The sequence below is a fragment of the Aspergillus steynii genome, assembly GCF_002849105.1.
Source record: "Aspergillus steynii IBT 23096 chromosome Unknown P170scaffold_4, whole genome shotgun sequence".
NCBI lineage: Eukaryota > Fungi > Ascomycota > Eurotiomycetes > Eurotiales > Aspergillaceae > Aspergillus > Aspergillus steynii.
In genome coordinates this window covers 1,092,279-1,114,570 of record NW_020194401.1, presented here as the reverse complement: position 1 = coordinate 1,114,570, position 22,292 = coordinate 1,092,279, and the positions used below count along the sequence as shown (strand labels likewise).

The 22,292-nt window shown below is 50.0% G+C and overlaps 10 protein-coding genes across 10 annotated transcripts; 6 read left to right on the top strand and 4 right to left on the bottom strand.

The window, feature by feature from the left end:
* Positions 1–6: 6 nt before the first annotated feature.
* On the bottom strand, positions 7–1,592 carry hasG (FAD-linked oxidoreductase hasG; the record flags this gene model as incomplete). Its single annotated transcript, XM_024844303.1, has 4 exons — positions 7–654; positions 712–1,065; positions 1,130–1,372; positions 1,425–1,592. The coding sequence occupies 4 exons, from the start codon at positions 1,590–1,592 to the stop codon at positions 7–9; spliced, it is 1,413 nt and encodes a 470-aa protein (XP_024704289.1).
* Positions 1,593–2,061: 469 nt separating this feature from the next.
* hasH (cytochrome P450 monooxygenase hasH) lies at positions 2,062–3,989 on the bottom strand (the record flags this gene model as incomplete). The annotated part of the gene is made up of 6 exons (XM_024852259.1): positions 2,062–2,295; positions 2,352–2,524; positions 2,594–2,813; positions 2,885–3,515; positions 3,599–3,783; positions 3,849–3,989. 6 exons carry the CDS (start codon positions 3,987–3,989, stop codon positions 2,062–2,064), a joined length of 1,584 nt encoding a protein of 527 aa, XP_024704288.1.
* A 1,508-nt stretch (positions 3,990–5,497) lies between these two features.
* P170DRAFT_356432 (putative MFS transporter) lies at positions 5,498–7,218 on the top strand (the record flags this gene model as incomplete). The annotated part of the gene is made up of 4 exons (XM_024844149.1): positions 5,498–5,749; positions 5,808–6,231; positions 6,294–7,038; positions 7,086–7,218. 4 exons carry the CDS (start codon positions 5,498–5,500, stop codon positions 7,216–7,218), a joined length of 1,554 nt encoding a protein of 517 aa, XP_024704287.1.
* Positions 7,219–8,296: 1,078 nt separating this feature from the next.
* P170DRAFT_171816 (uncharacterized protein) lies at positions 8,297–8,733 on the bottom strand. The gene has a single exon (XM_024842620.1). The coding sequence runs from the start codon at positions 8,617–8,619 to the stop codon at positions 8,335–8,337; it is 285 nt and encodes a 94-aa protein (XP_024704286.1). The 5' UTR covers positions 8,620–8,733; the 3' UTR covers positions 8,297–8,334.
* A 483-nt stretch (positions 8,734–9,216) lies between these two features.
* On the top strand, positions 9,217–10,990 carry P170DRAFT_446766 (MFS transporter; the record flags this gene model as incomplete). The annotated part of the gene is made up of 4 exons (XM_024850827.1): positions 9,217–9,253; positions 9,307–9,342; positions 9,411–10,345; positions 10,397–10,990. 4 exons carry the CDS (start codon positions 9,217–9,219, stop codon positions 10,988–10,990), a joined length of 1,602 nt encoding a protein of 533 aa, XP_024704285.1.
* A 703-nt stretch (positions 10,991–11,693) lies between these two features.
* P170DRAFT_436655 (SGNH/GDSL hydrolase family protein) lies at positions 11,694–13,047 on the top strand. The gene is made up of 5 exons (XM_024849197.1): positions 11,694–11,979; positions 12,036–12,075; positions 12,144–12,222; positions 12,283–12,673; positions 12,751–13,047. The coding sequence occupies exons 1-5, from the start codon at positions 11,850–11,852 to the stop codon at positions 12,882–12,884; spliced, it is 774 nt and encodes a 257-aa protein (XP_024704284.1). The 5' UTR covers positions 11,694–11,849; the 3' UTR covers positions 12,885–13,047.
* A 206-nt stretch (positions 13,048–13,253) lies between these two features.
* P170DRAFT_455779 (putative GABA permease) lies at positions 13,254–15,111 on the bottom strand (the record flags this gene model as incomplete). The annotated part of the gene is made up of 6 exons (XM_024851566.1): positions 13,254–14,038; positions 14,114–14,483; positions 14,558–14,562; positions 14,625–14,704; positions 14,760–14,944; positions 14,998–15,111. 6 exons carry the CDS (start codon positions 15,109–15,111, stop codon positions 13,254–13,256), a joined length of 1,539 nt encoding a protein of 512 aa, XP_024704283.1.
* Positions 15,112–15,975: 864 nt separating this feature from the next.
* Positions 15,976–17,492, top strand: P170DRAFT_509642 (uncharacterized protein; the record flags this gene model as incomplete). Its single annotated transcript, XM_024854695.1, has 6 exons — positions 15,976–16,155; positions 16,221–16,325; positions 16,385–16,609; positions 16,664–16,806; positions 16,868–16,935; positions 16,989–17,492. 6 exons carry the CDS (start codon positions 15,976–15,978, stop codon positions 17,453–17,455), a joined length of 1,188 nt encoding a protein of 395 aa, XP_024704282.1. The 3' UTR covers positions 17,456–17,492.
* An 859-nt stretch (positions 17,493–18,351) lies between these two features.
* On the top strand, positions 18,352–19,452 carry P170DRAFT_357328 (SDR family oxidoreductase; the record flags this gene model as incomplete). Its single annotated transcript, XM_024844213.1, has 3 exons — positions 18,352–18,631; positions 18,731–19,127; positions 19,200–19,452. The coding sequence occupies 3 exons, from the start codon at positions 18,352–18,354 to the stop codon at positions 19,450–19,452; spliced, it is 930 nt and encodes a 309-aa protein (XP_024704281.1).
* A 1,030-nt stretch (positions 19,453–20,482) lies between these two features.
* On the top strand, positions 20,483–22,229 carry P170DRAFT_358126 (uncharacterized protein; the record flags this gene model as incomplete). The annotated part of the gene is made up of 2 exons (XM_024844260.1): positions 20,483–20,684; positions 20,764–22,229. 2 exons carry the CDS (start codon positions 20,483–20,485, stop codon positions 22,227–22,229), a joined length of 1,668 nt encoding a protein of 555 aa, XP_024704280.1.
* Between the last annotated feature and the right edge of the window lie 63 nt (positions 22,230–22,292).

The following is a 22,292-nucleotide window of genomic DNA, read 5'->3' as shown; positions in this document are numbered from 1 at the left end:
CCGCACTCATTCCGAGAACTTTATCAAGCCATGAATGACCCCAAGGGGATCCCACTTCGTCTTCAATTCGCGCAGTTTTCCCTCTCGCTCCCTCTTGCCAAAAACGCTACGTGCGGTATCATCCTCAAACGGCATGTTGACGTATGCGACGCAGTTGGCACGCTTTCCGTCCGGCTCTCTCAAGAATGCCTCTCGAATATCTCGGTTGAGACGGGCACAGTCTTCATCTAGACTGGCATTTTCGTACCAAGCCAAAGGCATGACCCAGTATTTGACATCTTGGCGGGCGTCTCTAGACATGGAAGTCTCCTGGCCATATGGATCGAGCTCCTTCGCAACGTCCATGCTATAAAACTCAGTCAGGATATGTGTCTGAGCTGCCTCGGGATGTTCGTGGATGAAATCCATGTAGACTTTGAGCGCAGCGTCGCACGCCTCCGCCGACATGGACTTCATCCCGAATGCCGCCAGATTCTTTCGCCCAGCATAGCCGCAGACACGATCACTGGAGTCGTTGAGGTTTAGATACGGGATGAGATGGCCAACGAAGTTCATGGGGTGTTCCTTCATGCTAGGGAGAGACAGCAACGAGTCGAACTTGCTGGCAGCCTCATCGGGTGATCCAACGTACCACAGCTGCAGAAGCACGACAGGCTATTGAATATGAGTCAACCGGGCGCTCTTTCGCATTGGATACTAGAGCCCTCTTACCTGCTTATTCGGGGCACAGAAGACGAACCGGCCTTGCATTCCTCCCGAATAGTGGATGCGGTCCATTGCTTCTGCCGCCATTCCTGCATCCGCGGGACTAAACACCAGACAGCTGTGCCAGGTATCATGATGCCACGGCTGTGCTCGAAAGGTGGCTTCCACCACGACTCCGAATAAATGGCCGCTGCCTCGCAGTCCCCAGAAGAGGTCGGGATTGATTTCGCGCGATGCTTCCACTGCACGGGCCGTTCCGCTCTGATCCACCACGACGACCCGCATGGAGACGACGGTGTCTATCGCATATCCCCAGAGTCCTAGAAACCGGCCAATGCCTCCCCCAAGCGTGGCACCAACCTATGCGGACAGTCGTCAGGTATTGTTTTCGGAGATCACAGGCTTAGACGGGAATATTTCTTACCAGGCCCACTTCGTTGCATGTTCCAGTGGCAATGGCGAGTCCGGCTTTCCCGGCCACCTGAATTCCATCACCCATGGTTGCTCCCCCTTGTGCGGTTACCAACAGGTTGTCAACGTCAACCCTGACATTTCGCATCCTGGAAAGGTCGATGACAACTCCGGGACTGCTGATAGTTGAGAACCCATTGCTGTGGCCTCCGCCTCTCACAACAAACGGTCTGTTGTTCTGCACAGCGTACGAAACCTGCGGGTAGAATCAGCATCTGAATAATGTCAAAATAGATCAAATATCTCACTGCTTCAATCACATCATCTTCGTTGGTGGGCTGGATTACTGCGGCAGGGACTTGAAATCGATACTTTGTCCACCGCTCAAGGGTATCTTCCCACGCGTCGTCACCCGCCACAATCACGTTAGAAGCCGAGAGGCGAGCGTTTAGCTCCGCTTTGATGTTCCTAGTCATTGCTATTGTCCTCTGTGTAGTCAGTCGATCTATTCTGGGAGGTGCAGCTGGTTTCAATACTATTTGCCATATCGACATGCTTACATTCCCGCATTTTGGCCCATTCGGTGTCGGTGACCGCGGCGTCATCGACGCTGTTTATCCGCCGATTTGTCCTCCGCAGCGATGCTTACATGCCGTTGGACCAAATATTCTTGATTCTACACCATGATGACAGGGGATTTATTGTTTTGCCTTTTTCTTTTTCTTGTTTTTCTTTCTTTTTTGACGTTGGAAATTCTTTAGATCAGATTGGTTGTCGCTTTTTCGGGGCACACAATCTCATACAAAGCAAGACAGAATAAACAGCATAGTATAGCAGACGCAAATTATCTGCCAGAGCAAAATGATGATTCTTATTCCTTCTCTATCGTAATACCCAACACAAACCTATCCTCCATTCCTTCCACCTGCCAAGCCCCCATGAGCGTTAAGAATCTCCCTTCTCCACAACCCTGTCTTCCAATCTCAAATCCACATCATACAACGCCACCCAACTCGTCTTATCAACCTTGAAATCTCCCTCAATAGCTTGCATCGGTTGCAGCGACACCCGATACTTGCTGAAAAGGTGAAACACAACAGACTTGATAATCTTATCGGCTATATGCTGACCAAGACATTTTCTCGGTCCGTAGCCAAATGTCGCCAGGTTGTACCGCAACTAAACGAGCCCTAAGTTAGCTTGGTATATGCCATTGAGATCTCTGCAGTATCTACCTGGCTTTGCTTCACCCCCTCGAATCGGCTTGGTCTATAGGCGCGGTTATCAGGCCCCCAGAATGGATTCCGGATGTTGATGGCGAATGCGTCCACGATGACGGTGGTATTTTTGGGGACGATGAAGTTGCCGAGTACTTTTTCTCGTGGAGGGTTCTCAGGGAATGTGAATGCTATTTGATTGTTAGTGGAGCGCACTCCTTATGTAGGTGTTCACGGTATGCTCGGACAGCAATACTCACATAGAACCGGCCTCAGGCGCAACGACTCCAAGAGACAATAGTGAAGCAGTGTATCCTTCCGCGCAATATACTCCTCCTTGCTTTCTTGGTTACGCCCCATCTCTTCTAGTAGATCATCCTGGACCTTTTGGGAATCGGCCAGGAGAATAATACATGAAGAGATCACATGCGTTACGATATCCAAGTTCGCAAAGGTCGACTCCGCAATGGTATCCGTCACCTTTGTGAAGTAATTCATGTCAGTTTAGCCCCAATCAAAGAATCGGCTGAGCATAAGATAGGGATACATACCTCATTGCTTGTCAACTCGCCCCGTTCTGCCGCCTCTGTCAGCACCACGATCGGCGTCTCAGGCGCACTCTTCCTCCTGGCTTCATACAAATCCGCATTAAACCGCTTCCACAAGCGCTGATACTCCTGGGCATTGTTATACGCTTTCGTTCCTAGATACTTAGTAAACTTCGTCCGATGAACCCCACCCGCCACAATGGCTGCAAAGACCTGCGAATACCGACGGCCCAGATCCCACAACCGCTCCTGCTCATCCTCGCTCATTCTCCCGTAAAACATAGATGCGACTTCGAAGAACGGATATCGCTGCAATGCCTGCGTGGCGTTGATCACGAAGCCCTTGTTGTCTTTCGAATCCCGCTCGTGTGCTGGTAATGCAAAGCGGTGGATTCCCGCAATGTATTCCTCGGCCCCTGTGTAGAGGCTCTCATGCAGGAATCGCAAGGCTGTGCGATGCGAGAACATCGGGTCCAGAGTCTTGCGGAGAATGTTCCAGCGGGGGACGTTGATAAGACCCAGTCCGGATCCGAGGAGCTGGGTGAGCAACCAGCCGGCATTTGCCTGGTGGGCTTTGTTGTGGTTTGTGGATTGTTGGTAGAGGGTTTCTACGTCTTTGGGGTCTGTGATGACTCTTTTCCTCTTTGTTAGCATAAATCCTTCAAGGTGGACAAAAGGAATGGTCAATGGGTAGATGAGGAAATCGAGAGAACATACACTTCCGGAATGTTCGCCGCCCATATGCGATACGTCTTGCCATATTTCTCCTCCCATTCCCAGCTCTTCGCCTTCGCAGCCAAGAATTTATCGATCATCTGTCCATTGGGGAAGGTATATGCCGGTCCTGGCATGGATCTCTTCCTATCTGTCGCGGGGATACGGTAAGTTGTTGATAGAACTCCCTTGAGCAGACATAACAGTCAGCTTTCTTCTTCTATCCCAATCCCAAAGAAAAAGAAGGGCTCACATTGGCAATACCATCAAGCACAGCTCTCGGCGCCACCAAAAGTACCACCAACACGACAACTAGCGTGGACACCCCAAGACTGAATTTAGTCCCAACCGAGACCGAGGGCATCTCAAGAACTGCATTCTCGTAGGAGTCCATCTTATCAAAAATCCCACTTTAAAACTGTCAATGAATAGATCAACCGATACATCAAAACATCAATCACCGTAGGACGTTATCTCCCAGATCCTCCCACGTGTCGTATATTTGTATCGATCACGATATGGCAGCAGCACCAGTCCGTAGCACCAGTCCGTAGGACACGGAGAAGCTGATACCTCATTCGGGGATTAAGGTCCCCAGGTAGGGTTACGTGGGCTGGGCTCGGGGCATAAAACGTCGGCGCGGGCGGCGTGGCTTCGGCGGGAAATGCGATGCGATTTCTTGTCTCATTAGCGCGTCGCACAGCCTTGAGGCATGCATGATGGACTGGAATCAGCTAGTGTTGTGGAAGAATACGGGTGAGATGAGATGAGGCGAGATGGAATTGGGTCAACTGGGATAGTAAATGTTCCCACAGAAGCAGGTTGATTCTATTTTAGCAGTAGTTGGGTTAGGAGAGGTAGCTCGCTCATCCCGGGGGCCATGTCGGATGAGCTGATATTACGGAACATTGATAATAAGAATAATAGATCACAACTGCGCGTAATAATTTTGGGCACGTGGATAAATATGCATAGAGGAGGACAGCCTTTGCGCTATAATTAGATAACTCGTAGATACTCGTTAAATGCTTTGGGGCAGTTTGGGCCTTTTTTGGGGTTTCTTGTACCTTTTTAGGAAGTATATTCGGTGATTTTCTTGATTAGTTTTATCCACAATATTTGCGACCCAGCCTTAAGTGCTCTATAGCCAGACTTTAAGTATCCATGTAGTAGATACTTCCTGGGAAGGTGGGTTTGGAATACGTTGGCTAGATAGGAGACTACTTTGCTTGGAATCTTACCTTTTTTGAGCTCTATTTGGCACCTCCTTTTCTATTGGTATTAGCCAAGATTCCTTTAAGCATCCAACAGGCATTTCTATTTCACTGCCCTATTCTAAATACTCTAGGCTGAGGTTTCGAATTTGCGAATATGTTCTCTTCGGATACAGAGGCCATCCATCCACGGGTCTGAGTACTATGTCCCCACCACATCTAAGCCCCTTCTTTCCAGCCAGGAATGAGGATTTAATTGTTTTTTCTTTTTTCTTTCGATGTCTTTGCTTGATCTGGAGATAAAATTGCGAACAATCAAAGGGCCGACGGTGGGATTCCGAATCCCCACAGCTCCCCACAATTCCGTCGCATCTCCGAGAAGATCGACAATTGACACATCCGCATGTCGAGTATTCCTACTCTTTAGGATATTCAGGTAGAACCAATCTATGCCTAACCAAGTGCGTATCAGGTGCTTTTGACCCTCATTTGCAGCATTCTAAAGGACGTAAATCAGTGGCTCTGGCTTTGGGTCTCTCGCCCACCCGTCATATATATTTTATAGTTTTCCCAGGTGAATATCTTGACTCTATTATTCTATGTCTAAAGAGAGCTATCTATGGGCAACCATTTCTTTCTGTTAGTTTATTATATAGTCAATCCACTGCTTATCTCTTTATCTTTCAACATGTCCTCGACCGAGAAGCGGGAAACCAAGAATGAGGCCCAGTCCTCTTCTCCAGAGGGTAAGATCCCCATCCCCGAACTTGAAAATGCTAGGAGCGAATACCTCGAGAAAGCAGAAGAGGACTGCTCCTTCATTTCCAACAACATATCATCGCTTCATCGTGAATATCTCCTGGGACGTCATGGCACGCTGGACTTAGATCCTTTACCCAGCCCATCGAGCGCTGACCCATATAACTGGCCTACTTGGAAGGTATGTTAGCTGGATTAGGTAGCTGGGCATTATTACTAAGAGAAAGCGTGTACCATAGAAACTGACAAACCTGATTCTGGTGGCTTTTCATGCCTGTATGGCAACTTTCACGGCCTCAATTATCCCAGCATATGAAGATATCTCGGTCGATCTTGGAGTTTCTCTGCAAAGAGCCAGCTATCTCACTTCACTCCAGATTGCTGTTCTTGGCGGTGCACCCTTGTTCTGGAAGCCGCTTTCCAATCGATATGGTCGTCGTCCAATATTCCTTCTATCCACAATCCTGAGCCTAGTTTGCAATGTCGGCTGCGCTAAAAGCCCGACATATGCCTCCATGGCTGCGTGCAGAGCTTTGACCGCGTTTTTCATCTCCCCAGCTGCTGCTATTGGCAGTGCAGTAGTGGCCGAATGCTTTTTCAAAAATGAGCGAGGCCGCTATATGGGTATCTGGACTTTAATGGTGACCCTGGGCGTGCCCGTGGGTATGTCTATGCTTGCTCACATCTAACCCCTGGTCTTACACTGCTGATTATGGCTTTTACAGGGCCATTGGTATTTGGGTTTGTGACAACCCGTGCCGGTTACCGTTGGATATTTTGGGTCCTTGCCATCACGAATGGCGTCCAGTTTGTCTTATATATTTTCTTTGGCCCCGAAACACGCTATCTAGGTGGCAGTATCGAGAATCGACCGTCCAGCTTCAAAGCCCAATACCTCTCATTTCGTCGAATCGATCCAACCCCATTGACCTTCGGAGAATTTATACATCCTTTGACCATGGCCGCAAAGCCAAATATCATGATTCCCGCTGTGGTATACGCTATGGTCTTTTTGTTCGGCAGCGTCCTGATCACCGTGGAAGTGCCTCAGCTGCTACAGGAGAAATTCGGGCTTAACGCCGAGCAGCTCGGTCTCCAGTTCTTAGGCGTGATAATTGGCACTGTTCTTGGCGAGCAGATCGGCGGTTCTATGTCCGACTACTGGATGAATCGCCGGGCTCGGTGCATTCAAGAGAAACCAGATCCTGAATTCAGACTCTGGCTCAGCTATCCCGGGATTATTCTTACTATCGTAGGAGTGATCATCTTTCTCGTTTGCACGCAGGAAGCCGAGGAGGGTCATTGGGTTGTGCCGCCAATCGTAGGGACCGCGGTGGCTGCGTTCGGGAATCAGCTAGTGACAACCGTCATGGTGACTTATGCCGTGGATTGTTATCCTCAAGACGCAGGGAGTGTGGGTGTCTTCATTACGTTTGTCCGACAGATGTGGGGATTCATCGGCCCTTTCTGGTAAGGCAGACTCTCCACGTCTACTGGACGTTTCTAACTTGCTTTAGGTTCCCCGATATGTTTGAGAGCGTTGGCGTCGCTGCTAGCTCGGGTGTTGCGGGCGCTCTCATGTTCGTGTTTGGCTTTTTGCTTACTATTGTAGTCCATGGCATGGGAAAGAGATGGCGCGGCCAGATTTAGTATTCCAGCTGCCCTTTTTATTCAGACATATTCCATCATCAGCTTAGCATCAATGGAAGTCCGAGCGGGTCCAACTTACAGAAAATAAGGGCAACCGATGGTCAATATGAAGTCAGAAATGGCAAGAAGAATAGTTACTTCTCCAGTGAAATGAAACACCGACCTGTCGGCGTTAACACTACTAGCACGCTGACATCAAAGATCAGCAACGCCTCCCCACACCCCACAGCCCTTCCCACTCCTGATAGCATAACAATAGAGTGTCCGGGGTCAGATTTCCACCTCCGCATCTGCATTGACTGACCCCTGCCGTGGGGCTTTTTCGTCATTAATTGTAGTCCAATGGTAGGAGGAAGGGGCGTATTACGATTTCAGGTCCACGCGTCAACACTATATGGTTTGATAGAATCGGAGTGTTGCTAGGGAATAAATTCCATGAAAGTGATCTGCAAAATCTACACCCATACTGAGAGCTTATTGCAGAACCCAAATGCGCTTGAGTATTTGGATCAGTCAACATGACACGGATCAATTTGAGTGACGAAGAAGACTAACACAGCTCTCGTTAAGAGCACGAGCCAGCAACAGCCACTTAGCAGCTGCCAGCGACTCTGGCGCTATCCTTGAGATGAGTTTCGAAAACGAGATTGATGGATGAATCCATGGCCTGGAGACAAGGACGGACTCCGGACGACTCTGTGCTAAGAAAAGGGAAAGTAGTAGCTATATTAGACTAGTAAGACTATTAAGAATAAATGATACCCACTTTCTGAAGGCGACCACCAAGTGACTGAATAGATTGATCCTATTCGCTGGCCAAATGCTTATCTCCCCGGGGGGAAAAACAGACCGGATTATAAATTATAAAAGGGGGAAAAGGAGGTGTTAGATAAGCAGGCAGGAAACTTTTCATCGTCATTTTAGATGGTAGAATAGTAGTATCACCAAAACATAAGATAGCTGATCAAGGAGGTTTTATGAGCCGCTATTCGCATTATCAGCAATATCACTACAATGTTGACGTTTCTGAGACTAAGTAAAATGTTTTAGAAACGTGAAACACAACTCAATTTCCAAGTAGATATGCACTAGGCATGCCTCACACCGCAAATGTATTCATGTTTTTAGATCTAAACGATTGCTTGCTGCTTGATCACTGCTGGTGAATACGAAACGCTTGGGTGAGGGCTCTTTGGTGGTAACCTCAAGAAGTCTTCTAAGAGCTTCTACACTTGGCGGAATGACTTTGGTCGGGTCGGGTCCGAAGCTCACGTCTCCTGCGACATGGGCAATGCTATCAACATCCGTGAGAACTGCGTCCCAGACGCCGGGGACATTCCGATCTGGTGCAATGACGCCCTCGAAATCTGCAGAAGGTTTGCGTTTGGTCAGGGCTTGCATCACCTAGGCTGTCTTTTCACTCGAGCGGACGGTTCCGCGCACTCTGTGGCCAAGCCCAAGCAGCCCGTTCGCAATGTCCGAGCCAATGAAGCCTGTGACGGCAGTGACGAGTACCAAGCCTCCAGGAGGCACTATGCTGGATGATGCAATTATACTTTCAACAAAAAGATTCGAAATAATGCTGTGAGATCGCGAGATGGTAGGGTCGTGTCTGCAAGATATGGCAGTCTTATGAGTGGACCAGGATTATATAGAGCGATGGGTAATAAATTGAACTCGGCAAGGGAAAGCAAAATCTTTGGGTCTTCTGTCTCAATAACCATGGTGAAAAATGGAAAAAGGATTATGTGGTTTCATAATAAACAGGTTATCATTCCGACATGAATATTATGTAAGCAAGTCGGGGGAATAACGGAGACTTTCTGGAGACTTTTTGCCCTAATGGGATTGGATGGATGATCTCTTGGCACGTCTCTATAGATGATGTTATTCCTTCTGAAATGGACCTTGACAAATCGACATCCGGATAGTATAAAAAGAGACCGCGTTGCGCTTCTAGACAGGCGGGCTGTAGTTCCTTCTCTTCATCTTCCATAAATGTGGTTTTCTTTCTTTTCTCCGCAACTACAGTCAAGTAGCATTCAATCCTGTTCATCATGACTACCTTATTTCTACAAGGGTAGGAAGATCATTGCGAAATTCCACCATCGAGGCATGGTGATGGTAAATAACTCTTAAAGATATCTTGCAAAGGCTGGTGGCCTTTTGAACGCGTTGACTAACTCATCCAGATTCAGGTCCAGGTTCTGCACAGACTGCGAAAGATGAATACGTCTACATTGCCGATGGCTACCACTTGATTCGACGGAGCATCTTCATCATGACGGTGTGTTCATCCATGTTCACCAATCAGTTGGGCCTATGCAACAGCCTCACGACGCTCGAAATAATTGGAGAGTCCTTTGGTGTCACTGACCCTGGTAAACTCTCGTGGACAATCTCTGGCTACGGCTTGACGCTGGGCACATTCGTCTTGATCGGAGGACGTTTAGGTGACGAGTTTGGCAACAAGTCAATCTTCATCATTGGTATGGGCTGGCTTGCTTTGACCAGCATGATGGCAGGAGCCTCTGTATACTCCAGCTGGCCCGTCTACATCCTTGCTCGTGTCCTGCAGGGCCTTGGTCCCGCCTTAACTGTACCTAATGCACTCGCCATCATGGGCAAATGCTTCTCCGAGGGCCCTCGAAACATGGGGTTTGCATGGTTTGCTGCATCAGCCCCAGTCGGTGCGATGGCAGGTCTCCTCTTTGGGCCCCTCTTCGCCATGGCTTGGTGGCCATGGATCTACTGGAGTCAGGCTTTAGGGGTTGCCTTTCTCTTCGTCCTCGCTCTCGTTGCAATTCCAAACATGCCGATCGAGGGTGAGCAAAAGCAGCGACGAACGATTCGCGAAACTTTGGACCGCCTTGACCTCCTGGGAGGTGCAAGCGGTGTGACAGCTCTGGTTCTGTTCAACTTCGCCTGGAATCAGAGCCTGGTCACTACGTGGGACGAACCTTACGTCTACGTATGCCTGATCCTGAGTTTCCTGTTCCTGGCGGCGTTCTTTTACATTGAACTTCGCCTAGCTCGCTATCCAATCCTACCTGTCGCCGTCCTCACTTCCGACATCGCCTTCGTCTTTGGTTGTACAGCAGCGGGCTGGTCCACATTTGGCATCTGGGTAAGTACTGGTATTTGCCCGGAGGTTATGTCAAACTAACGATGTGTCTAGCTTTTCTACGTCATCCGAATATGCCTCAATATCGGTGGCCAAACTCCCATTCAACTGGCTGCATGGCTTTCTCCTATCCTCGTCACCGGCATATCAACCGCATTGGTCGTTGGCAAAATAATCAACAGGGTCCCAGCCTCGTCCATCATGTTGTTTGCAATGCTTTGCTACTTCGTCACTTCCCTTCTCATGGCCTTGCGACCCGTGCACTCGACGTACTGGACCTACTTCTTTTTCGCCACCATAATCGCCACCTTTGCAATGGATTCGTCGTTGCCTGCTGCCACGATCATCTTCGCGAACGCCGTGCCTCGACAGTACCAGGGTATGGGATCTAGTGTGATCATGACGATTGTTGTCTACAGTATATCGCTAGGTCTTGGCTTCGCTGGTACCATTGAACTTCAGATCAACAATGGCGGACACACTGAAGCAGACTTGCTTCATGGTTACCGGGGTACTCTCTGGTTTTCTGTCGGGTTGACAGCCTTCGGCACTGTTCTCGCCCTTATCTTTCTACTCAAAGATCATCGAAGACGACAGTTGGCCCAGAGTCAGAAGGAAGAGGAAAAGGCTGATTCAACGGAGGCTTGAATGGTTGAAGACTCCAAACCGACTAAGCGTATTTAGAGGAGTTCGATTGCAAGCAGGGTTATACAACGAGTATTTAGACTAACAGTACATACTTAAAGTGCCCCCCACAATCACGCCGACCTGCAGGGTGAGAGTGGGGGCACTGCCTACAGCACAAGTATTCACTCTTGATTTTATCTTTATAGATGCCTTTACCAGCGACTGATTGCGCGGAGCAGGCAGGTTCTGCATAGGTAATGTTTGTATATGCAAGTCCTCCGGGGAGGTAGAATATGTCGTTAACAGCCCAAGTTGCTGCACTGGAGTATTTGTCGTCCTTCGGGCATGCTAGGCAGTATGTAGATCTCGTCACCAACAAGGACCGCTGCGTGCTCTTTGCGAGGGTATTCCAAGCCATCGTGCGTGATGTTAGGCAGTGTTAACCATCTACCAGAAAGAGGTGTTTCGTAGGTTGGCAGTCGGTTAGGATTTGGGAGTAAATAAGGTGCTTTAATAAACCTTATGTTGAATTATTTGAACGTTCAAGAAATGCAGTTGAAAAATAAAATCATGGTAATTAAACTCAATTGTATAAAGTTAGGTTAATAGCAGGAAGGTAAGCAGTCCACATATTAGGGTGGTTCCATCAGGTTCTAGCGGACTTATATAGTAGCGCTTACGGTGCTCCGCGGGTTGCTCCGTGACAAAATAGTCCAGGCGGTGGAGACCTTCATTCTTATCGCTCGCGACTTTCCCTCGTTGCCAACCTCTCCACCCCTCCGACGATCTCTCCGCCGAGACCGTCAATACATCGACATTTTACTCAATTGCAACGCAAAATAGACCCTCACAAAGTACGGGTCCACGTCGGGTAATCAAAATGGCCTCGTCTACCGCGCAAGACGCGCTATTCAAGCCCTATGATCAATTCATCCTTTTCGGCGATTCCATCACGGAAATGTCGAGTATCCAAGACACTGGCTTCGGGTTACACGGCGCATTGCAGGATGGTTGGTGCCTTGGCCTTGACTCTCCTATCATTCATGATATCCTAACTGTCTGTTAGCGTACCGTCGACGCCTCGATATCATCAATCGTGGATTCGGGTATGTCTAGCCATATCTACATCACACCAAGGCACCATATGACCGATTCTCATAAATCCATCTCGCAGTGGCTACACAACAGCCCACGCCATCCAAGTCTTTCCTAAATTTTTCCCCACGCCCGAGCAAGCGACCGTTCGATTCTTGGTACCGGATCCACAAAATCAACCCCTTCCCTTGTCCAAGAAGCCCCTAACATTTAACCAGGCGTTATTCTTCGGCGCCAACGATGCCTGTCTTCCCGGCACCGCGCAACACGTCCCATTGGACCAATACAAGGAAAATCTCAAAAGGCTCATCCAGCACGAAGCAACAATTGCCCAGAAACCCAGAATCATGATCCTCACCCCTACCCCTATCAACGAGTATCAGTTGCAGGGCTTCGACGAAGGCAAAGGGAACGCCCATCCGAGCCGGACTGCCAGTTATACGAAAACGTATGCAGATGCGGTCCGCGAAGTCGGGGCTTCGACTGGAGTAGTGGTCGCGGATGTTTGGACGGCGTTTGTTGCTGCTGCCGGATGGAAGGAGGGTCAGCCCCTGCCTGGGTCGAGGGATTTGCCTGAGATTGACGCTTTTAAGGCGCTGTTTACGGATGGTGAGTTCTCGTATCTTTTCAATATTTCTCATTGGAATATAAGCTTCGTTATAGAAGTGGGCTAACCTTGCTACTAGGACTGCATTTGACTGCAGATGGGTATCGGCTGGTTTACGATGTGATCATGAAGGCCATTCAGGAGAACTGGCCGGACCAAGACCCTGAGAAACTTTCTTTCGTTCATCCTAGCTGGATGGAGGCCCCGAAATGATCGATTCAGCCGGTGAATGAGGTCAGCCAGTTGTCAGTATTTCGAAGCATGGCACAAGAGCATCAACATGATCAGACTTTTCATAGAAATATACATTTGTGACGCCGATGTCTGTTCCCCTGGTCCTTTAGACGACATTGAATATGATTTGACACACTCTTACTACCACCATATGACTAACCCCCTTCAGAGTATACCTAGTCTAACTTCTATGCCATCCGAGGACCATAATACCAATCACTGCTAATATATGCAATTTTTATACTCTAGCATATAAAACCCAAGGAACATTTTACAAACTGAAAACATGTAAAGGAAAACACAGAACATCTAGATCCACCCCCTCGCTCTTCTAACAGCACCAACCACTCACTCCCGAGAATACTTCATCGTCGGACCAGCCCACTTATGCCGTCCGCGAACCACCCAATCCCCACACGCAAAGAGCATCACAAAGCCCAACACCGGGCCGGCATAATTCATATTCTCCGCCGTAACAGGCACCTCAGCGGGAAACGGCAAGAAGATGACAAAATACGTCGCAAACAAGATCGCCACCAAATTCACCGACAGTCCCCACTTCCCCATCGTGAACGACCCCTGCGGGATCTCATCGGGGGCCGTGAACCGCTTCAGGACCAGGAACACCAACGGGAGCAGGTAAGAGATGTACAGACCCATGGTGCTCAGCGACAAGATGGCGTTGAACGCGGCGGTGGACCCGATCTGGATGAACGACAGGGCGATCACGCACGACGCGACGAGGAATAAAGCCCGGATGGGGATCTTGTATCGCGGATCGACCTTCACGAAGAAGTCGGAGAAGGGAAGCCCGTTGTCACGCGCGAAGGCCCAGGTGAGACGCGTGACGGAGGCGAGACCATTGAAGAGCGCGACCCACCCGGGCAGCATGCCCATGGCCATGAGGATGTAGGTGGCGGTCTTGGAGCCGGTGGCTTGGTAGGCGATTTGGATGATGGGGTAGCCTGTGGGGCTGAGAAGGGCTTCCTCGTAGCTGCCCATGCAGTAGAGGGTGGCGATGGCGTAGCCGAAGGCCATGATGGCGTTGATGAGCGTACCCCAGATCATGGAGCGCGGGATCACGGTTTTGGCGTTTTTGACCTCCTCCGACATGTGGATGACGCCGTCGACTCCTGTGGAATGGCCGAGTTGTTGGTTAGATGGGTTAAAAAAACGCGAGGTAGGAATCGAGGTGTTGGGACACGTACCACTGAGAGGTGTCAGGACTCCTAGAAGTCCGACAGAAAAGACTACACCTGGGTTTTGCCAGCCACTAAGACCACTAACGAAATTATCCCAGACAAACGCATCGGGGTTGCGAGGGGCAAGGATGACAAAGGTCGCAATAGTCACCGGCAGGAAGACAACATGCATGATGCCAGCCACGACTTCGATCACAGCGAGGACGCGTCGAGCGAAGATGTTGATGACAATCGGAATCAGAACAACGGCCCACATCAGCAAAGTGCCGTGCCATCGCTTGGACTCGTATTCCGGATGGCCGAGAACAACCATTCCTTCAATTTCAGTGCCGATGAAGTAAGGGGAAATGCAGACGAGAGCAGCCCAAGAGAATACCTATCCAGTTGTGTCAGTACAAACAACTTCTCTTCATTGGAGCATAGCATGGGACAGGGGTGCCCTACAGTAACCCATCCTGTGCAGAGGCAAGTCAGTACAATCTCCAGGATGTTAAAGAGTCCGAGTAGATTGACTTACCTTGAAAGAAACTGAGAAATCGAGGGTAGCATGGCGCAAGGACATAACTCCAGTGGTATTGTGCTCCCGCGGTGGGGTGCCTGTTCCAGAATATTAGTCTTTCAATGCGATCAAATGCAAGAAAAGAAATCCTACACAGAGGCAAGCTCGGCCAGAGAGCTTGCAATAGCCAGGTTTCCTACGGCACTGATAATGATACCGTACACAATGGCTGCAGGACCTCCATTGGCGAGACCAGCCAACAGACCTCCACCAGTTGCCTCCCAGGAAGCAAGAAGGGTGGCCGAGAATGCAAGGGACGAGAAGAAATTTAGGTATCTCTATAGTAATACCTTGTCAGAAAAGAATGACGAAAAGGAGAACCGTGTCATACCTCTAACTGCTGTCTCTGGCGGTAGTCGGCGCTGCTATTTCCCTGCGCATTGACTTCGGCCGGTGTTGATCGAACAGCACTGCCGCTCTTCATCTCAACCTCTTCGTCGTACATGTTGATCTATCGGCTGTCCAGCGGTGATTCTGGATTTTCCCTGGTTGCCACAGAGTCAAAATGAAAGGAGGAGACAGGAGTTTTCACTCTCCGGGAGAGACGATCCTTTTCTCTTCCCCTCCCCTGAACGGAATAATCTAAATGCCCGCGTCTCATATTAGACGGACAAGTGTCTCCGGTGAAACTCCCAAAAGTGGCAAGTTGTCACTGCACCTTAGACTAGATCCCTGTCGTCCTATCCATGCAAATATGGCGGGATGCAACCGTTATGAGAAGGAGAGATGAAGTCGCCAATGAGACGATGGCACTAGATAACTTCGCACGCTAGGGCTGCCAGCATTAGCATCGAGCCCTTTGGCCAAGAAGCCTAACATATCTTAGTGACAGGCTTAAGGATCGACCGTCCCCGCCACAATTTAATCGCCCGGGCAGATTTGTGGGTTCCAAGCCTTTTGATCCTTTCTTCCGACGTGCCACTCGATGTCCAGGGCGACCTTGACTTTTCATGGGAAGCAACAAGGCCTCGGCTCGGTACTGATTCGGCCCTATGTTGGTGGTTTGGCTAAGATGCAGTAGTGTCTGGGCTTTGCTCGCGCGATTAAACCCGACATCCGAAACTAGTCGATGATCCTTGTTCGATGGAGAGGGACACGGTGGTTGCGACCAGCGCAAGGCAGGGATTCGGGGAAACGCAATTCAAATCACCCAAGAGTCACAAAGAATCCAAGCCTGTACTAGCCGCCATGGGTGTATCCCAATGACAAATGGGGGAGATTGTATCTTCCCTCCTGGCTTTGCAGTCTCTCGCCTTCTCCCTTTTACTCCTGCTTTTCTGCTTGACTATGATGTCCTCTTGCAGTGACGATGTCCATTCCAGCGGCGCCTTTCCTGGTCCTTTCAGACGACAATCATGGTCCTCTCGTTACTCTAGTTTCTGTGGCATTCTTGATCGCTACGATCATATTTGTCGCGGCTAAATTCGTGTCCGCAATATACTTCAAGCAGCGACAGACGATTGTCAATACTCCGATATGGATAGGCCTGGTGGGTACCTCTGTCTACAGAAAAAGATGGCTAGTATGGATATTGACGGGTGTCTTGTCGGTCAGGTACTGGCCATTATACAGGTTGTGCTTATGCAAAAAGCAGTCGACCATGGATTAGGGAGACATTTCAATACCCTCAAGACAACTAAACTTCACAAAGCGAGCAAGGTTAGTAGTTAACATGCCTGTTTTATCTCACAATACTCATTCATTCGCTCGATCCATAGTTTGTCTATGCTGCCCAATTGATTCAAATTACCATCCTATCGTTGTCGAAAGTTTCCACCACTCTATTGGTATGGAGGTTGACGCCTAACAATCAACTTCGCCGGGCTTGTGCCATCACCATCGGTTTGACTACTGCGTGGACGCTCTTTGCATTATTTGGAATTGCCTTCCAATGCCAAATGCCACACCCATGGCTCTACAGCCCTGAAAGATGCGCTGGACAGGTATGCCATCAAATCTCTCGAGAATAAGTAGCATACTAATAGGCTGGCCTTTAGGGCGTCCTTGTATACCCGATCTCGGTGTTCCACATCCTCCTCGAGATAATAATAATCGTGCTGCCTTTTTTCATGATGCGCGACGTTCAAATGGCATGGCAAAAGAGTTTCAAGATTCTCTGCTCCTTCTCGGCGCGACTGATGTACGTGAATCCCACAGACCAGGCATAATACAGCCCCGATATTAATCCCGATCCACAATAGCATTGTCTGCCTCGCGATCTCACAATTAGTTCTCTTGCCACCCTTTCTGCGATCGTCCGATCCTACCTGTACGTCCCCTCCCCCTTCCCACACATCAGCATCAACTCTAATCAAATGCCAGGGGACATCATCACCCCCGCCATCTGCGGCCAAGTAATGATGTGCGCGACCATCACCATCGCCTGCCTCCCTACGCTCTACCACATCTTCGCCGGCCTCCACTCCGGCCTCATCACGACCCGACTCCCCGACGAGGTCGAGCTCACCCACCCGAAAAAGAGCGCATACATCAATCAGTCCACGATCAGCGGAAGCCGGGCCCGAGAGGGCCCTACGGAGTCCAAACACCGCAGCTTCCTCGACACCAGGAGCTTCAGGAACTCCGTTTCCGCCGTAATCACCGATATCAGCATATCCGGCCGCCAGAGTCAGAACGGGCGAGACACGATGTGGCGATCGAGCTCCGAGAGCGCCCGACATTTGGCCGAGGAGCCCCCCAGACCCGACGGGGTTCTCAAGACGGTGGATATTACGGTGCAGGTGGAGGAGCATCGATCGGAATCGCAGGGCTCGTTGGCTTCTCGCTAGAGGGAGACTAATTTTGTTAGCTTGATTCGGACATTCAGTGCGTCGTAAATGCTTCTTGCGTATCTCCGTATTCTTAAACGAGCTACAGGCGATGGCACGCTCCGCCAGAACACAACTAAATTGTTTAATTATTAGCTGCATAAAAGTCCTTCCCTCGACAGGTGTGGGCTTGGAGGCTAGTCACTAGTTGCTCCGGAGGATACTCCAGAGGAGGAGTCTAAGACACGGCAAATGCTGCGCCGCAATATAAACGGGCATGCGGTCAATGACTCGGGCCTCCTGTCCCCCTGTATACTAGCAGTCTAAACCCCGATCTTCCCTGTCGTCCAAGCGTCTCGGCCTGTCCGCTATCCTTAGAGCAGACAGCGTACTTTATCCGAGACATTATGGGAATTTTTAATATTATTAATGCCTAGACATAGTTAATTAAATGGACGATTTGAACCCCTGCGGGGGGGAACGATGGTTGTGAGAAGTTGTCCCGAAAGCCACGCATTAGTAGAAGTAGGAGTCACAATCATAAGCATTTTAATTGTTTTGGTGTAGTTGAGCATTTTTGTTTGAAATAAGACTTCTATGTTGTGTTTGCGGGGTTTAGTTTGTATTTATGATTCTTTGTCTCTTTAAGAAATTCCCAATGCAAGACTTGGGATGGGCAGCACTCTGGTCACTCCAATAGGAGAAGAATTCTCGGATGGACATCGAAAGACTTCAAATTGCCATTCTCAGCGGGCATCGAAGGAGCATCAAGTCCATCAAGGATTGGAGCCACGTGATTTAGGTAGCCGTCGGGCTACTTCGTTCATAACGCGATGGATTCGATGGGATGATTCCCAAGCAACTCTTCTTTAGTTTGCCACTACCACAGAGCGATGTCGATTCTCGCTCGCAGCCATATGAGAGACCTCGTCTCGAATGTATCTAGAATACCCCGTCCACTCTGGGCTGCCGGACTCGGCGCTATTGGCAGTCTCGTGCTTTTTCGCTGGACGAATTCTTATCTGTCCAAGTGGGGGCTAAATAACCACGTCAAGGACAGCACATGGGACTGGGAGCGAGAGATTGTCGTTGTAACCGGAGGAAGCAGTGGCATCGGGGCGAAGATCGTCTCTTCATTGGCAGAACAAAACATCAAAGTTATCATTCTGGATGTGGTAGATCCTGGCGAAGAACTGGGTAGGTGAAGTGATATCATCCGGGTTGCCCTTCTAGATCCATCCTCTTTGCTAGCTGGCTGACTCTTCGACCGTGGGGTGATAATTATTCCAACTCGAGTAGATCGTAATGTATTCTTCTATGCAGTTGATATCACCAATGTCGAAGACCTGCAAGCCACCGCGAATCGCATCCGATCGGAACACGGCGATCCCACCGTTCTCATCAACAATGCAGGAACAGGATCCGGCAGGCCAATCCTCAAGATCCCCGCGGCGCAAGCTCAAAGGGTCTTCCATGTCAACATTTTATCGCACTTCTCATTGATTCGGGAGTTCCTGCCGTCAATGGTAGCCCGGAACCACGGGCATATCGTGACCATGGCCAGTACAGCTTCGTTTCTCACGCAGGGCGCCAACGTGGACTATTCGTGCACCAAAGCTGCGGTGCTATCATTCCATGAGGGACTAAGTCAGGAGCTGCGATTTGTCTACAAGGCACCCTGTGTTCGAACAACGTAGGTTCCTCCCTTGTCGTCGCATGTCCGTTGTCTTGGCTTGGCAATCTAGCTAATCTTGTTTGATCCAAGAATCGTGCATCCAAGCTGGGTCCGTACGGCTATGATTCAGCGCTTCCTCGACAAGGGTATAGTGAATAATGCGGCAATTGAACCGGAAGACGTTGCGGGGGCAGTGGTTAATCAGATACTGTCTGGTTATTGGGCGCAGATCATACTGCCAGCCAGTTTGGGCTGGCTTTCGCTGTTTCGAGGCCTCCCATCATGGTGGCAAGAGAAGATGCGTGGCTGGCTCACCGAATCTTATCTGAAAGGGATCAATTAATGATCTCCAGTGTAGTTATAGGATATAGATGGTTTCTTTCTCGCGGTGCAAATTTGAGTACCTCGGCTATCGATGCCACTAGGAGATAAGTATAATATTGGAAATTGAAGCAAACGTTAGTCGCGACCTATTGCTGGGTCAAAACAGTGCTTTTTGATTGTGATGTGAGCGAAATGTCACTGCAAACAATTGACTGACGCGACAAAGAAAGTACGTGGAAGAATGCTAAATAGACTGGTTAACTCCGGTGGGGAGGCGGTAAGTCGGAAGTCCCTCGTCTCTTATCCGAACACCCCAACTTGCCTTCCGTCTCTTCCCTTTGTTTCTCAGTTGTCGTAACATTTTCATTGCCATCCTCAGTACTTCTAATACACTTCTTCACATCTCTATTCAGCTGGTCATCTAAGTCTCTCTAGTCTTCTTATCGAAGCACCTACCTCCGTTTCGTGTCTAAAGCCTCCTGTCCTGCACCAGAAGAGATCCGCGTCGCCCTGGTGTTGTCTCATTGAAATTGGCCCTTCTTGAACCTTTCTCTTCCTCGTAATTCGACTTTGATACTTTGTCTGCTTAAGTTCCTTTGACAACAGGTAGCCGCTTGGTATTCACTCCTGCAACCGACGCTCGTTCCGTATCACCGTCCGTCCCTTCTGCCGCTTCTTCCGACCCCTTCGCTTTATCGCCTAAACAATATATTTTATCATCCGATCCAACTCTTTTCGTGGGCCTATTTCATATGATCTTGTGAAAGACTACAGATCGTCATTTCAAGTCACTTGGGTGGGCGGCCGTACGGCCGTCTGTCAGAGCACCAGGGTGGAGGAGCTTCGAGGAATCTAAGGGGGCCACGATAACTCCGGACTACGACAGACCATCTCCGAACAAACAGAAACTTTTTCCCAATACTAGGAGTTCTGCAGGTGCATAATCATTCGAAAAAGGGTCGAACGGGAAGGCCAGTCACTCGTTTTCTTTGACGTGTCGCGTTGCCACTCCGGCAGGCTCTCGTCGTTGCTGTTCCACGTGTTCGGCAATGGATGCTCAGTATCCCTTTGCCTCCCGCGACGATATCTGGCGCGTTTTTGAAGAACTGAAGGAACTTCACGCTACGCAGTTCGAACAGGCGGAGCGGATCGCGAGACTAGAACGACGAAGAGACGAGGATGCGAGATTGAAAAGTGTCTGGGGTCCTTTGTCGCCATTTCCCAGTTCCGTCGGAGGTACAGTACCAACAGGTATGCAGAAGCTTTCATTACGAGGTCACATTTTGTTCGAGTGAATTCGGGTTGACCCTGCCGTCTCTTCTTGCTGCAGAGCCTGTCTTCCATTCCGCAGCCGACGCTTTCAAGGGTTTTGACCAGGGACATCATCCCGGAGTGGTGACCACGATGGGTCTCGATAATGAAGATGAACCGCGCCGCGGGACTTCCAGGGCCAACAGTGTTCGGTTTGATGAAAGCGCTATCCACGGCTACTACGGACAAAATAGCCGCTCTAGCAGCGAGCTTCCGCTGAGAACTGGAAGCGGCATGGGGACCCATCCGCTGACCGAACGCTCTTTTTCGCATCGGTCAGATGGGAGACAGAGTTCATCTGGTCATTCCCATCATTCTGCTAGGACCAATAGCCTCGGCTTGGACACAGCTAGCAGGATGATGAGCTCTTCTGTCAGTGGATCCCCTCTCATCCCTCCCCCTGGGCTTTTCCTCCTTGGGCCCGTTCCGTGCATTATCCGGTGCTGGTTGACGACCAACTTCTCCAACGATTCGCTCCTGTACGCCGCTGTCTGTTCGGGGTCATATGTCTCGTCACTCGGGACCACGATGATCCAGAATTTTGGTCTCGAGGATCTAGTAAGCCAAGAGGACGGTCTGCGCTTCATCAAACTCCCGATGTATCTGCCCGAGGCTAGCGTACACCAGGCATCATCGCGGTCCAGCAGCCCAGAGCCCCAGGTCCCCTCGCTGACAATCCGATTTCTCGTTCGTGAAGTCGATCCCAGTGATTCCTCCATTCAAATTGTCATTGGAAGCGACGTCCTGCGCTCTCACAATGCTGACGTGCTCTTTTCCCAAGACAAAATAATCATGGTCGATGATGAGCGAAACAAGATCTCAATCCCTTTGGTTCGGCCAGAGGATGACTCGATTTTCAAATCGCTGCGCACGGTGTCCGATGCATCGCTTTCTACGCGTATCGAATCCCACCACCAGGGTAGCGAGATCAACGGACATTCGAACGTCGGTCTCATTGGACAGCCGATCGGTTCTCCATCTCAGAGCAGATCTGCCGGATCCGCGTCTGCTTCTGCTAGGGGCTCCATCGAAGAACCTCAAGAGAGCCGAAAGGCCCAATCTTGGGATACGCATGAGCCTCCGAGCGCCGAAAGTCTTCAGAGTTCAAATAGGCCCGCTGCGGCACCTGAAACTCAGACCGCGGGATCTGCCAAGGTGGAACCTGTTGGCGTTTGGGGATCGTGGAAACGCGACTCCAAACTGGATCCATCCGCAGCAGGCAGGGCATCTCGAGGTCGTCCCATGAAGGTGCTTCGACCTACCAAATCGTCCTCGCGTACTCCACCAGTAGGCAGTGCACCACGGAGCTCCAGCACAGATCTTGGGGGGACACCGGCTTCCTCTCAGCCGGCCTCGTCTCGTGCCTCGCCTGACGAAACACGAACCGGCAAGCCGTGGGGATCCAATCCGATTGGAGGAGCCTCTGCCTTTGGATGGCTTAACTCCACCCAGCCGCCTCCTCGGGCTGTGACGAATCCTAAATGAAACAGATTAGGATTGCGTTGGCGTAGAATCTGGGGTTTGTTCGGTTTTGATGCGTGGGACACG